The 14195-nt window shown below is 43.6% G+C and overlaps 2 protein-coding genes across 3 annotated transcripts in view; one reads left to right on the top strand and one right to left on the bottom strand.

Moving 5' to 3' along the window:
* The first annotated feature begins 3702 nt into the window (after nucleotides 1-3702).
* Nucleotides 3703-6266, top strand: LOC125770189 (uncharacterized). The gene is made up of 4 exons (XM_049439554.1): nucleotides 3703-3825; nucleotides 4382-4572; nucleotides 4643-5597; nucleotides 5875-6266. The coding sequence occupies exons 1-4, from the start codon at nucleotides 3703-3705 to the stop codon at nucleotides 6172-6174; spliced, it is 1569 nt and encodes a 522-aa protein (XP_049295511.1). The 3' UTR covers nucleotides 6175-6266.
* Nucleotides 6267-6304: 38 nt separating this feature from the next.
* The window catches only part of LOC125770157 (matrix metalloproteinase-2), a 287900-nt gene continuing 280009 nt past the window's right edge, over nucleotides 6305-14195 (bottom strand). For both annotated transcript variants that reach the window (XM_049439501.1, XM_049439500.1), the window contains 4 exons: nucleotides 8529-8818; nucleotides 7684-8454; nucleotides 7454-7613; nucleotides 6305-7375 (listed from right to left, as the gene is read on the bottom strand). In XM_049439501.1, coding sequence (XP_049295458.1) covers nucleotides 6964-7375; nucleotides 7454-7613; nucleotides 7684-8454; nucleotides 8529-8818 — 1633 coding nt within the window. In that variant the 3' untranslated portion in view covers nucleotides 6305-6963. The remainder of the gene's footprint in view (nucleotides 7376-7453; nucleotides 7614-7683; nucleotides 8455-8528; nucleotides 8819-14195) is intronic.

Below are 14195 nucleotides of genomic sequence, written 5' to 3'. Positions count from 1 at the left end.
GTCTACCAACCTGCAAACAACGATTTATGTGTGATTCGAAACTAACTCGGTGAATGACTCTTTGTTTTGTATTAAGCGAATGGTAGATTTTTCCTTTTAAAGATGTTGATTTATTTCAGGGAGGAACGCAAACGAGAAACTGATTGTGAGCAGATTCATTTCGTTAGGGTCGGATCATCTCTTTACAGTTTTGTTTATGCATTTGTGAACAAAAGTGAGAACGTGTACGTGCGCGAATGTACGTGTGTATACGTATTAGACTGTTTTCTTGCCAGCTACAAACTGATCGTCAACCTGCAACACGAATCAGTCTGTTCTGCTTCATCAGCGTGGAAGGAATCGATCGATCTGACTGTGGATGGTGGATGGATGTGAAGTAGTTAATTTGTAAGTGTCACTACAATCCACAATACCATTTTGTCAAAGAATTGTTTGAAAGTGTCGCGGGTGGCCAGCAAATATCTCGATCGATTGATCAATCAAATGTACCATTGTAATTTTACATTCCTGTTGGCGCTATGTTTCGGTAGCTAACATCAATCTATTTGCTGGATGATTTCATACCAAAAACGGTTCTCAGGTGCATGCTACAATAGTAGTGGGTGTGTTAAAAACTGACTACTGAAGGGTGTGTGAAGCCGTTGAAGAGTAATAAATCAATCAACCATCACCCTGTAACCAATTAGTGTCGTTTATTACTAAGATGAAGCATTTGTGTGTGCTCGCGTATGTGGCTGTGTGTGTCCCGTGTTCCGCGGTAAAGCAGTGATTAATCGATTTTTGGTGGACCACCATTGTTTTCGTACTGATTAGATTTTGCGATAGTCTGTTAACTGTTTCCCTAGAAGACTGATAACGAATAATTGACTGCGTTGCTTATTCGATTAGCATTTTGTTTTCTCTTCCCATTGTAATGATCTTAGGACGCAAACGAAAGAAACTCTCCATGGAAAGAGTTGCCCAACAAAGTTGCATAAATCTTCCGAATAACCCGATATTCGATATTATATGCAGTGGAAGCAGTGTGGACTTAAGTATCAATGTGCAGTGAGAGTAACACAAATCACTCTCCTTCCTTTTGCGATGTTTACGATCGTTTGCTTATGATATGTGGTTTATAATTGGTTTGCATCCTACTTTGTGCCTACAATGTATATACATTTCGTCATCATATTAGGGCCCATTTGTTGATTTGTTTGGGAAGAATTGAACGGCGTAATGCAAGACGTGCACAAACTGTTTATACTTGCTTGTTTTTATGCCTGGCCACATGAAGTGAGCTAGAAGTGAATGGTTTCATGGTTAAATTCGCATTTTAGTTTGATTGCTTTACTAAGTGCAACCATCAGTGGGTTATAGCAACTGTCCACAAATCTTGCAATAATCGGCCATATTTAAGCGGCCTCCATAGTTGTGTAAGATATCGCAGCGTTTACTCATTATCGGGAGTGTTCTTCAAGGAATTCCTTTATTCGGTAAACATACACTATCGATAAAGATATGTTATGCCCCGTATTGGCTGAACGGATAGAAAGTGTTAGTGAGGCAACTCAGGCCTTCCGAGTCCCTAGTTCAACTGCAAACAGGATAGAATTGAGAATTGGTTGAGGATGATCCCAAATAATGATCTCAGAACATAACGGATCTACATCGCAATACCACTGTGATTCCGGAGCTTTTGATCTCTTGTTATTGGATTGGACCAGAGCATGCGTCAGCTCAGATCAACCCTTTCACTTCCAACTTCACATCACTACTGCACATGCATTTCTTTACCCAATGTACCTTTCACAAATTCTCCGTTTATTTTGTTCCAGCTCAACGATCCCATGCGATAACTTACAATTTCCAACAAAACATTCAAACCTAACGTTCCATCCGCAACAGAAAGCGATAACAGATTGTTCGACTTACACTTACACACTCAATAGTGGATTTAACCCTAGGAAGAGTAGGCGACCACATAGGGCCCCATCGGTCAGGGGGACGAATGTGTTGTGTTTGAGAATGTGAATGATTTTCAGCTAAGAAATTCACATAAGCCTTAGGAACTATCAAGTTTTTTAAAAAAATTCTAATTTTTTATTATTTTTTATTCTTTTTTTATTTAAAGCAATATTTGAGTGAAAAAAAATTTATTTCAATCAATTCGCATTAAAATAAATAAATTTATAATTTTTTTTCTAAATTTCTTAAAAAAGCTAAGGCTAAGCCTTAGGAAATTTTCAAGTTTTTAAAATTTTTATTATTTTTTATTCTTTTTTTTATTTGAAGCATTATTTGAGCGAAAAGAAACACATTTCAACATATTCCAACGATCCCTAATAGCATAGTTAATTAATGAAGACTTACAAACTTACAAACAATTTAATGACTTTGAAGAAACTAGCGTTCTTCGAAGTTTATGTTATTCTCCTCGCAAAAAATCCGCGAACAGCATTTACTAGCTTTAGATGGGCAACTTTTGCCTTCCGATCAAGAGTAACCGAGCACCGGAATTGGCGTGTTAGCTCAATCTGTTCCTGATAAGCGCATAAAATGATGCACAAACTAATTTCCCTATCAGCAGACCAAACACCCAACACCAAGCCATGCCGAATGTGAACTAACTGTGCTTATCTTAAATGTAGGGGTGTCATAAACATAAAGGCACTGCGGCTACTCCGGCACACCCTAGGCTTTTTGCGGAGTTCCTGTAACTCGGGACCCTGCTGTGACCGTGCACAACGGGTATAGGGAACCTTGTCAATAAAATCGCAGCCACCGAGTCTGTGAGTCATCGGAGTTGCCGGTGATGGACGTTGAAATACAGTGGACGGACGGGCGCGTGGTCGATATCGCACGATAAGACGAAAACTGAGTAGATTGTGTCCGATTCGGATGTGTATAGGACCTTGTGGATGGACAACACTTTTGGCACGATGTCGATGTCAGAATTGTAACGTCCGCCGAAGGTAAAACATTAGGCTCTACAGTGAAAGAGCGGGGCGGTCATTGAAATTGAAACATTCAAACCTGATTTTGTTTCGTTTAGTGAGTGAACAAAAACATAGAAAGATACTAAAAGCCAACAAAGGAGAAGGAATTCCATTCAATTACTATTGTGTTTTGTGGTTTTTTTTGTATGTCCAGATCAACATTCACGTATTTAAAATGTGATTAAATTAAACCGTGATGTGAGTGGGGTGAAGTTTTGATCAATTCCATTCGATACTATCTTATCTGCAGCAGCAAACGTTGCCATATCCTTCAAGTACGTGTTTGTCATCTAATATTCAAAACCGCAAACTGATAAACGTGTCCATAGACGGGAAGTGCCGTAAATTCGTCATCAAAACTCAGGATATTTGAGCTTACGCTGTGTCTAAATTACGATAAGAGGGTGACCATCGGAATTCACACGAGGAGTGGTAACGAGATATAGGTACCTAGATAAGCGATAGGTATGCAAAAGTAAAACGCTGCCAAAACATTGGCGCGCCATTTTGAGTAACCCGTACATCAAAGTAACCTTTGAAGAACGTGTGCTAGTGTCAGTGCATAAGAAGTGCCCGAAACAAGTGTCAGTTCGCGTTGAGCTTTGAATGGAAACATTCGCGTTTTCGGTAGCTAGAAGCTGCTAGTAGCTGGAATTTGCAGAACAATCAGTTTAGGGGTTGGTCGTGGATGGGAATACATTGATCTGATTTTGTTTGAAGGACGATGGAGAACTTGCGCTGCAAACAATGCAATTGTTTCCCGAACGGTGAAGTGTATCAGTGTGCTGCAAAGGATCATTTTTACTGTGCAGCGTGCAAGGAATCGAAAAATAAAATACTGTGTGCGGTAAGTGTGTGAATTTTGTATTTAATTTTAATCTTTTTCTGGTGCGAGTGTTCCGAACAGGTGTAGATATAAACATAACATTAAAAAAACCTGAGTAAGTTATGTTGTGTTACGAAAATCTGCTCATAAATTATTAAAACTCATTAGGTACAACAAGGAAAACAACCTACTATAGCGTGTTACGCAAAAATGGCGGATAGCTGATTGATGTTACTACGGACCACTCCTACCCCGTCCGTCCAGCGTGTTGTTTCGATTGCATTTTTTGTTGTTGCAGATAATAGTTCAGTCTGATATGTTGTTAGTACACGCCTAAACCTAGCTGATAAGCGCTTGATACAAGACACCCAACCCAACATACCGGAAAAAAGCCCAACAGCAGCGATACCATTAACATCTGTCCGATAACAGCAAGAGCCGCCGTCAATGACGATTGCCAATGTTGTTGTTTTTGTTGTGAGAGTTCAGTATGCTATAGGAAATACGTGGCGCGGTACCTAGTATCCCTAGTATTCTCCTAATCTTCCCGTTTCATTCATATTCTCTTGTTGCGCAGTGCGGTGCCAAGCTGAGCGATGAGACGGTACCGAACCCGATCGAGAAGTTGCTGCATCAGGCAATGTGTCCTTGCCGGTATGCGTCGAACGGATGTACCTGGAAATTTGTACAGTCCGAGATGGATGCGCACGTAGCTGAGTGTCGGTATCGACCATATCGGTGTGTGGCTGCTTCGTTAAATGTCTTAAAGTAAGCTTCGTACAGGCACAACTGCGTGTGATTGTTACATTGGATTAATATTTAATCTCACTTCTTGTAGATGTGATTGGCAGGGATACCAGCATCAAATAGAGAAACATCTCACCGACGATCACAAGGAGCTGGGACCTGTGTTTCGCTTCCGAGAAACGACTTCGCTAGTGTTTAAGGAACAAATTTCGCTCGGCGGGCTGAAGATAGTGGACGCGTTCAGTAAACGCTTTCTGTTTTACTTCTTCTCGGACGTTGCCAACAAAACGCTATCGTTTCTGATGATCTACTTCGGACGTCACGAGGAAGCGAACCAATACTGTTACGAGCTGGAAATACGTGCTTTACCCTATCCGGCTAAGGATTCTCCAGAGGATGCTGAGACGGACAAGCCAACAGCTTTTGCACGCAGCGTCAAGTTTGTTGAGCGTTGTTATTCAGATTCGGAAAATCTGACAGAATTACTGGAGCAGGAACGATGCGTTACGCTGTCCCACCGACAGGTGCTTAAGTATTTGCACGGAGAAAAACTCCATATGGTGTATAAAATACGCAAAGTGGATCCAGCACGTGAAAAAAAGGTCTCCACTACAAGTGTCCCCGCGAGTGAAGATGCTTCCCAGCCGAGCAGCTTGTCAACGAAGACTAAACCAAGACCACCACCGTTTGTGTTTGCAAGCAAGGGCAAACTGGCTGGGAATGGTAAACGTTCTAGTTCGTCTTCCAGTTCCAACTCCAGTTCGAGTTCCAACTCGAACGCCAGCACCAATTCCAGCTCTTCTGCATTGCCTACCAAATCGTCGAACAATACGGTCCCTAGTCCCAGCACATCTTTGCCCTCGCGCACACCATCCAACGCCTCGACGGTGACAGTTTGTTCGGACAGAAACAGTGTCGATCCGTTGACATCGTCCGTCAGCCGCTGTTCACTGTCGTCGATCAATCGTGTAACTACACCGTTAACACCGTTCGAAAAACCGGAACAGTGTCCACTGTTGACACCTTCCATCAACAAGCACGATGTGGTAGGTGATGTAACTGAAAACCCGCCCAAAAAAACAATCGCCGACAAAAAACGAGATATTCACCGTCTAATGAAAGCAAATCGCAAAGCGAACATATAAACAGGATGAGATCTGCTGTTACTTCATCGTCGCTTTTGTGACGTCTTTTGTGTTGTCTTTGCTTGTCTCATCTGCTTCTTTCCGCTTCTTACATATGTATGTGCGTGTATGTTCTTTTCTACTGTTCCATTTATCGTTCCGTGTTTTATTCACCTTTCACCTTTCTGCTCTATTACAGCCTCCGACCTGGACTATTTCACAGACGACAACGAGCGGGTTTGCTTACCACACCAGCACCGAGTACCATCGGCAGGTTTACGGACATGAGCCGTATCGCACCAATCATCAATATCTACCGAGCGAGTGTACAACTACTGCGGCCGTTTGCCAGCGATACACACAACCGTACAAGGTGAAAGACGACCGTCTTTATTTGATGAAACATCCAACAAACTGTTTGTACAAACCGCAACCCAAATGGTGCACCGGAGGTGGTGGAGAGAAAGATGTTACAGGAAAAGGTGGTTGGAGTGCGTAAAGCTCCATGAGAAAAATGAGCTAAAAACTTTCATTACACATTTTAAAAGAATTCTATTTAAAAATATTCTCAATAAAATATACTCACCAGGATTTTCTGTTTGGCGTTTGTTCGGCTAGAGGAGAAACTCTTGCTTGTATTCAATTTTAATAGATTTATTTTCGTGTTGCGTGAGTTCCCTTTTTATGCGATTTGTGTTTTTTCAACACTAATAAGCTTTTGCACAATTACAATTTATAGTATTGTGTGAGTTTACACGACGCACGTTCAAGTATTCGCCATACATTTGTTTTATGTCTAGCTTACGTTACTATCCTAGAGGATCACGTTTTATTTTTGCTACCAGGCAGACCATAGTGTGAGAGGGAATAGCAAAGCACCAAGATCCCGCCTACGGGAGCTGAACTAAATTTAGGAAGAGTATGTAGGATAATTCACTAAGGAGAAGCCTACTGCAAGCTCCATGGTAGTGTCATGAACTGTGTGGCTTCTACAGTGGTTGCAATTACCTAAAGTGGGACACCAGTTTTCATGACCGTCTTCTGGCTATATGTTTCAGGTGCAGCGTTCCTGGATTCCTCTTGTCAATGTACCAAGTACTCATGTCAAGAGTGACGACTTCTTACCAAGACTCTCTGATGAAGATACCAAATGTCGCATCATTTCCAGCGAGATGTCTTGAGAAGTCTAGCTTACTGACAAAAACAAATCGGAGGAACGGTCCTACTGAACATCTAGCTAGACCACTGGTAAAGGTGTCCAACTTTGTGTAATCACAACTGCAACATCTTAAGCGTATTGTTTGGAGTAGAATGATAACGCTAACGTTATGAGTGTGCATGGCAGCAATAGTAGTAACCTCCGATCATCATTGCTCCGGCTAGATGCAGCACGGTTCGTGCCGATTGCGGACTTTTGCACTATCGTCTCTTCACTGGTGGGCGAATCAATGTCCACGTCCAGATCGTTCAGCACCTGCCGCTCGTGCCGGCACTTCATCCATCGCGTTGCAGACGACTTTTGATACTCGTGTGCGATACTCATCCGCATATCGTTGAACTTCCAGTAACCAAGTCCCTTGAAGAAGTAGGTTTTGCCGTCGCGGTACTGGAACGCGGCATCGATGTTATATCCAATACCCTTCCACATGGACATATCGCGCGGATAATCCAACTCTACTCGATTCGTGTCCTCGTCGAATCTGAAAGTAAAACCGAAGGGAGGTTGAGAAATTGCGTGCGAAATATAACTTTGAACTAATAAGACCGTCGCTACCTACCTCCAGTAGAGTCGTCCACTGTAAAGATAGGTCCGATTATTGTGACTCCATACGAGTGCTGCATCGATCCGCTCAATGCTTTCCGGAAGCCCAAGGTTGGTCAGTGGTTTAGGATATCCGGGTTCGAGGTATTGTGAGTTGAACACATAGTATTGTTTGCCTACAAAAGAAAGCACACAAAATGTAAGTTGAAGTTGGCCGAAAACTACTGTTCGCAATGAGCAGCTTACCGATAAAGAAAATAATCTTCTGATGCTTGTTCTCATATACCGTATCGATACGTTCAAAGTCGGACGGTAAACCGAAGAACATGCGGTGAATCTCGAACGGGCTGGGTCGATGTAGATCGTTCTCGTTCATACGCCACAGCCAGCGATCCTTGAAGATGAACAGTTCGTTGCGAATCAGCGTGATTGCATCGAAGCTTGTATTGCACGGATTCGGATGGATCGCTACCGGTCGATGGTGGTATGGTCGCCGTGTGGTGGTAGTAGTAGTAGTCGTCGTCGTCGTCGTTGTACGATGGTGTGGTCGATGGTGAGGCCGATGACGTACCGTGGTCGTCACCGTCGTAGGATAATGACGCGTCGGATAACGTCCATCATCATCATCGTCCCGATGGTGACTTCGTTCCGTGGTCGTGGTCGTTGTGCGAGTCGTGTACGGTCGACCACCGTGTGGATACAGACCCTCCCACGGATGGCCGGTAGTGTTCTTGACCGGATAGTAAGAACGCGTCGTCGGCCGTGGCGGTGGCGCTGGAGTAGTTGTGGTAGTCGTTGTTGTCGTCGACGGTGTGTGACGTTCCGGATTTTTGCCGTAAATCTTCTTCCGCGGACCGTATATCGATTGGATGCCGAGTCGATCATCTTCCGGGATCGTGTCCTTACCACGGTACGAAATATGATGCCACGGAAACATGATCGCATCCTGTTGCGATGAGTGTCCCAGCCCAAGCGAATGGCCAAACTCGTGTGCTGCCACATCGAAAAGACGCGTGCCTAAATTTGAAAGAATTTGCACAAATTCCGAATTATTCGAGTTATGGTCATGTTTGTAGTTACGCCACACTTACCTTCTGCATCGAGCGGTTCATTTAGCAGCCAATGCTCGTCGGCATCGAAATGGGCATCACCACCGATACCGGTGCCGGGATAGAACGCGTGAGCTAGAATCTTGCCCCGCCCGTCAAAGTTGTAACCGTCGCCGTGGAATTTACGTGCAAACAGTACCTGAATGTCTGCATCGGTGCTGTACACCTCACGGAAGTTGATATTGGCGTGCTGTGACCAGAGATCCAGCGCTTCGTGCAGTATCCTTCGGACCTGTCCCGCATCCAGCTCAGCCATCGTTTGATTCACCAAACTGTGAAGTGAGAGAGAAGAAAGAAAGATTAAGTATTGGCTAGGTGACTTAAGTATGACTAGAAAACCGCAGTTCCTAAAGTAGATGTACCAAAATGTGGTCCTCGTTTTTTAGAAATCAGCTATTTTCTTATGCAAATATTTCCACTGTTTCCTAATAGATGGCGCTGTAAAATGAATCGTCGGCAGGGGCAGATGGGGAAGAAAAACGCTTGCTTTGTTTATTTAGGTCCTATTTATTTATTCAGCAAATTCACTAAGAAAAACCTGCCTACTTCGATGTTGTGGCTATTTAGTAGAAACACAAGAACAAATGTCAGCCTAACACCTCTCCTGAAGTTGCACTGTTAAAATAGCAGAGTGTTTCTTCAATTATTAAGATGTGACCGGCATTTGATTTAAATTATCCGGATAAAGGAAATATATCCAAATTCCTAAATGAGCTGCAAAAAGCTTCAAGACCTCACCTCTAAAAACCCTTAAAGACCAGAAATCACAAAAGCTACTAAAAATATCTAGCGCCATCTATTGGTCACTAACTCGTCCTCATCAATAATAATTTTCGCTTTACAAAATTAATTAAGGACAAAAATTAAACAGACAAAACACCCACCAGAGTACACCAAAGTGCAGTTAATGAAATTATAAATGAAGTTTTATTTTCTTTCGCATTATGCCCTGGAACGTTCGAAATTGACTTCCGGGGACGGAACACACGTTTCGCCCAAAAAAGGGACGAGACTAATATTATGCCATCCGTTTTGCTTTCGTGCGAAGATAAATATGCTAGTTCGCACAATAGTGTATCGCGACGAACCGGGTTTCGTTCGTGACCGGGCGAACGCAAGACCGCTGTCGGCTGATGCACAAAATTCACTTTACTGTCATTAGTGTCAGCAGTCCGGGCGGTAGACGACGGGCGGATGTTGCTGTACCGGATGTGCAGAAAGAAAAACCGTTGACGTGTGATGGAATGGGTGAGAGTGGGTTTACGCGGGAAGTATGGAAACGGTAGGCATCCACGATGGCATCCACAAATCCTCGCATGATGGATGGGCTTTGAACGAGTACGAACCATATCCTTGTACCCGGGACGACGTTGCACACGGTCGCGCATGAACGTAATTTTCCTTGACGTTAAACTTTCATCAACGTTCCTAATTTCCGTTTGGTCAACTTTTTTTTAGCGCTCTCATGCTCTCTTTTTCTCTCTTTATACAAAGGTAAGTTGACAGACAGAATGGGAAGGGCTAGCAAGAAGTGGACGAGAAAAAGCAACAGCTTGTACTACCGCACACACACACAAAAACACATTGCACAGTGGTGGCACCGGTATACTATCCTCTAGAGGACATTCACTCTTTTGCATACCACCGTTCAGCCAGCCACTGAATCGGCCAACAGTGTGTGGCAGCTGAATTGGTCGCGGGAATTTCCAGCCCGACGACCCCAAAACGACGACACGTGCTCCTATATATAATCCACACACAGGCTGTTATAGTACAAATGGAGGATGAGTTTTTTTTAATTGAAAATTAACAACGTTATTATGCTCGTTTATACACGCACTGACATGGATGAAGCGACGGTCACAGTCCCACGGTGGATGGAGTGAGAAATATCTTCCAACATTTTTTTTGTTAAAAAAAAAACACAAAAAACACCAAGGTTTGCCTGTACTTTCAGACTTTCTAAATCCAATTTACTAACGCACCTGAAATGCAATTTCTGTGTTCTACTACTACTTGATGCATCGGGACAAAAATCGTTTCATTTCCGCTACAAATTGGAACCCACACACACACACCAGCACGACAAAAAGGAGGAAAAGATGTTGAAGGTAGTACCAGTTCCAGCGCCTACTAGGAAATTGGATAAAGTCGTAAAGCTTGATCTAATCTCAAGTCCACACGGTGAGCACGACTGAAATGGCGTCCAAGAATTAACACCTTGCGCGTGAGTAGCCTTTTACACCGTGTGTGTGTGTGTGTGTGTGTGACATGGAGTTTTAGTAAACGGTTTTTACCGTAAGGATCCCTGATATGCTTCTAATATCGCAATGTTTTTAGCCGTCCTTTGCCGGCGAGAATTCCGGTACTCCGGTAGTTTAGCAGTCACCTCACACCCATCGAACTAGGCGAACATTGGTATGAGATGGGACAAAAGCAGCAAACGAGCAAGCTGTACCGTTGAGATAGAGTTTTGCAGTATTTTAATTCAGTAAATTTTAATTACATTCATTTATGACGTGTATCATGTCGTTCGCGTCGTCCCATGCTCCATGGTATGTTTGTCGACATCCTGCTGTCGGGTCTCGGTCTATAGCCTTACCAGAGTGCACCATGGTGATGACGGTTCTTCTTCGTGCTTTGTCCCCGTTCATTACTACTCACGCCGATGATAAATACTCCCGCATGTGGGGCCGTCTGTGAGCATGTGAGCTGCTGAGCGGGTGGTTAAACGTGTTGGTTTTGAAATGGAAATGGTCAAGTTGATTTTAGCTTTCAAACAGAACCGTGAATTTATTGAGCCTTCTTGGTTTGCGATAGAACGCTTCCGTTCTAGGTAGGACAGTACAACACTGAACTGTATTTTGACAACTGTCAAATGCAAGGGGTAGGAATATTGCATATATCAACACTCCTCCTCAATGTTCCACCCTCATACTACCAATGCTTAATCCCAGCATGCATGAGAACCTCTTATGTTTGATGGCACCCAATGGTTTAGTTAACACGTCGGCAGCCATGTCATCAGTCGGACAATACTCCAGCTGAAGAAGTCCCCGATCGCACAATTCCTTGACGAAGAACTCGCGCGTTTCAATATGCTTCGAACGACGACTTGTACGCTCAGAACCTACGAACTTGATGCAACTCTGGTTGTCCTCTTTCATCACAGTAGGTTGCTCCTGATGGCCGCCTATTTCTTCCAGTAAACCTCGAAGCCATATTAGCTCTTGACTCGCTTCACTCAGAGCCACATATTCCGACTCCATCGATGACAATGCAACACATGTTTGCTTGCGACTTGCCCACGATACAGCTCCTCCTCCATAACAGAAAACGAATCCGGAAGTAGACTTTCTAGTTTTGACGTCATTAGCCCAATCAGCGTCGGTGTACCCGAATAGAATTCCGTCGTTTTCGTTGTAGGTTAGCTTCCAGTCCTGTGTCGCCTTGAGATAGCGTACAACACGTTTAGCAGCCACGTAATCCGCCTGAGTAGGAGCTTCCACCTTTCGGCCCAATATCGTAGCACTGAAAGCAATATCTGGTCTAGCACATACAGCTATATACAGAAGAGCACCAACGAGACTCCTATACTTTGTTCCATCAGGCATAACCGTTTCTTTATCTTCCAACTTAGTGAATCCAATCTCCATTGGAGATTTAGCTCCTTTTGCATCCTGAAGCCCAAACTTCTCCGCAATGCGGTTGATATATCCATTTAGACAAATGCTGTAGTTTCCATTATCGCATTTAATCTCCATACCCAAGAAGTATGTTAGGTCTCCTAAGTTGGTGATTTCAAATCGTTGTTTTAGTTCAGCATATACTTTCTCGATCAATCTTTGCTCTTCACAAGCGACCATTATGTCATCGACATAAATCAACAGGTATATTCTTTTACCATTTTCTTCTTTCATGTAAAGGCATTGGTCAGCCTTACTTTGATTGAAACCCATCTGCAGCATTACCTCGTTGAGCTTACGATTCCAACAACGTGCAGACTGTCGTAGACCATATATGCTTCGTTTCAATTGACAGACATAATTTTCTTTTCCTTTTTCTTCATACCCAGGAGGTTGCTTCATGTATAACGTCTCATCAATTTCGCCATACAAATACGCTGTTTTTACGTCAAAGTGTTTCAACTTCATTTTTCTCTGAGAAGCCAGGGCTAGCAAAACTCGAAATGTGGTGTAGCTTGTAACAGGTGCAAATATTTCATTGTAGTCCTCGCCGTACTGTTGTGTAAAGCCCTGTGCAACAAGCCGCGCTTTGTACTTTACCACATTTCCGCTGGCATCGCGTTTCAACTTGAATACCCATTTGCTCCCGATTGGCTTCTTTCCTTCTGGCAACTTTACTAGATCCCAAGTGCCGTTTTTGTCGTGGGATTTCAGCTCATCCAGTATTGCATGGGACCATTCCGATTTCACCGAGCTAGACATTGCTTCTTTCAAGTTTCGTGGTTCATCAGGTTCAGCATAAACAATGTTGACTTCTTCCAACAGTCGCTTCGGCGCTATACCCTTTGTTGACCTTGTTGAACGACGAACAATTTCTGCGCCTGAAGAATCTGCGGAACTATCACCTTCAGAAGCGCTATCAAACTGCGCTGATACATCCGAATCTTCTTCCCTTTCTTCGTGCAATTCATCAACTGTTGCTGAATCCACCGTTGTTTCGTCTGATGTGTGTGTCAGATTCAACGAAACAATCACTTCCTTCGAAGCTGCTACTTTGTCAGAACAAGATCCACCTTTCGTTTCAGTTCTATCAACCAGTTCAAGGAACCGCGCGTCCCTACTGATTGTCACCTTGTTCGTAGTTGTATCAAGGAATCTGTACGCTTTCCGATCTTCACAGTAGCCAACGAAGATAAGTTTCCTACTTTTGAAATCAAGCTTTCGTCGCTTTTCATCAGGCACGTGGACATAAGCTTCCGAACCAAATATACGCAAGAACGAGAAATTTGGCTTCTTGCGCCACCAGTTCTCAAAAGGCGTGATGCTAACCGCAGACGTTGGCAAAAGATTTTGCAAGTAATTTGCTGTAGTAACTGCTTCTCCCCAATACTTCTTCGCTAATCCGGATTCCGACAAAAGACATCGCGTCATTTCGACCAAAGAGCGATTCTTCCTTTCTGCAATCCCGTTTTGTTGCGGACTATACGGGGCCGTTTGCTGCAGCAGTATTCCTTTACTTGCCAAGAACTTTTTCAGTCGTGCACAGGAATATTCACCCCCACCATCTGCCCGAATGGCTTTGGGTGATTTTCCAAACTGGTTCTGCATCATGTTGACATATTCAGCTATCTTGTCAGCAGCTTCCGACTTATTGGACAACAAATACAATACACAGTAGCGGCTAAAATCGTCAACCATGGTCATGAAGTAACGCCTTCCCCGAGGTGTTTCAGCTTCCAATGGTCCACACAGGTCAGTATGAACTAGATCTCCCACAGCGCTGGATCTCGATGTCGAAGCTTTTGGGAATGATGATCGAGCCATTTTCCCCTCGAAGCATGCAACGCATTCCGAGTCAACCGAGCATTTACGTAGATCCAATCCAACTCCCAAATTATCTTGCACGATTTTGTTCACTATCATGTGATCCCTGTGACCCAAGCGACGATGCCACACATGGATA

The sequence above is a fragment of the Anopheles funestus genome, chromosome 3RL, assembly GCF_943734845.2.
Source record: "Anopheles funestus chromosome 3RL, idAnoFuneDA-416_04, whole genome shotgun sequence".
Classification (NCBI taxonomy): Eukaryota; Metazoa; Arthropoda; class Insecta; order Diptera; family Culicidae; genus Anopheles; species Anopheles funestus.
The sequence above is the reverse complement of the archived record's forward strand: the minus strand, read 5'-3'. Positions and strand labels throughout refer to the sequence as shown.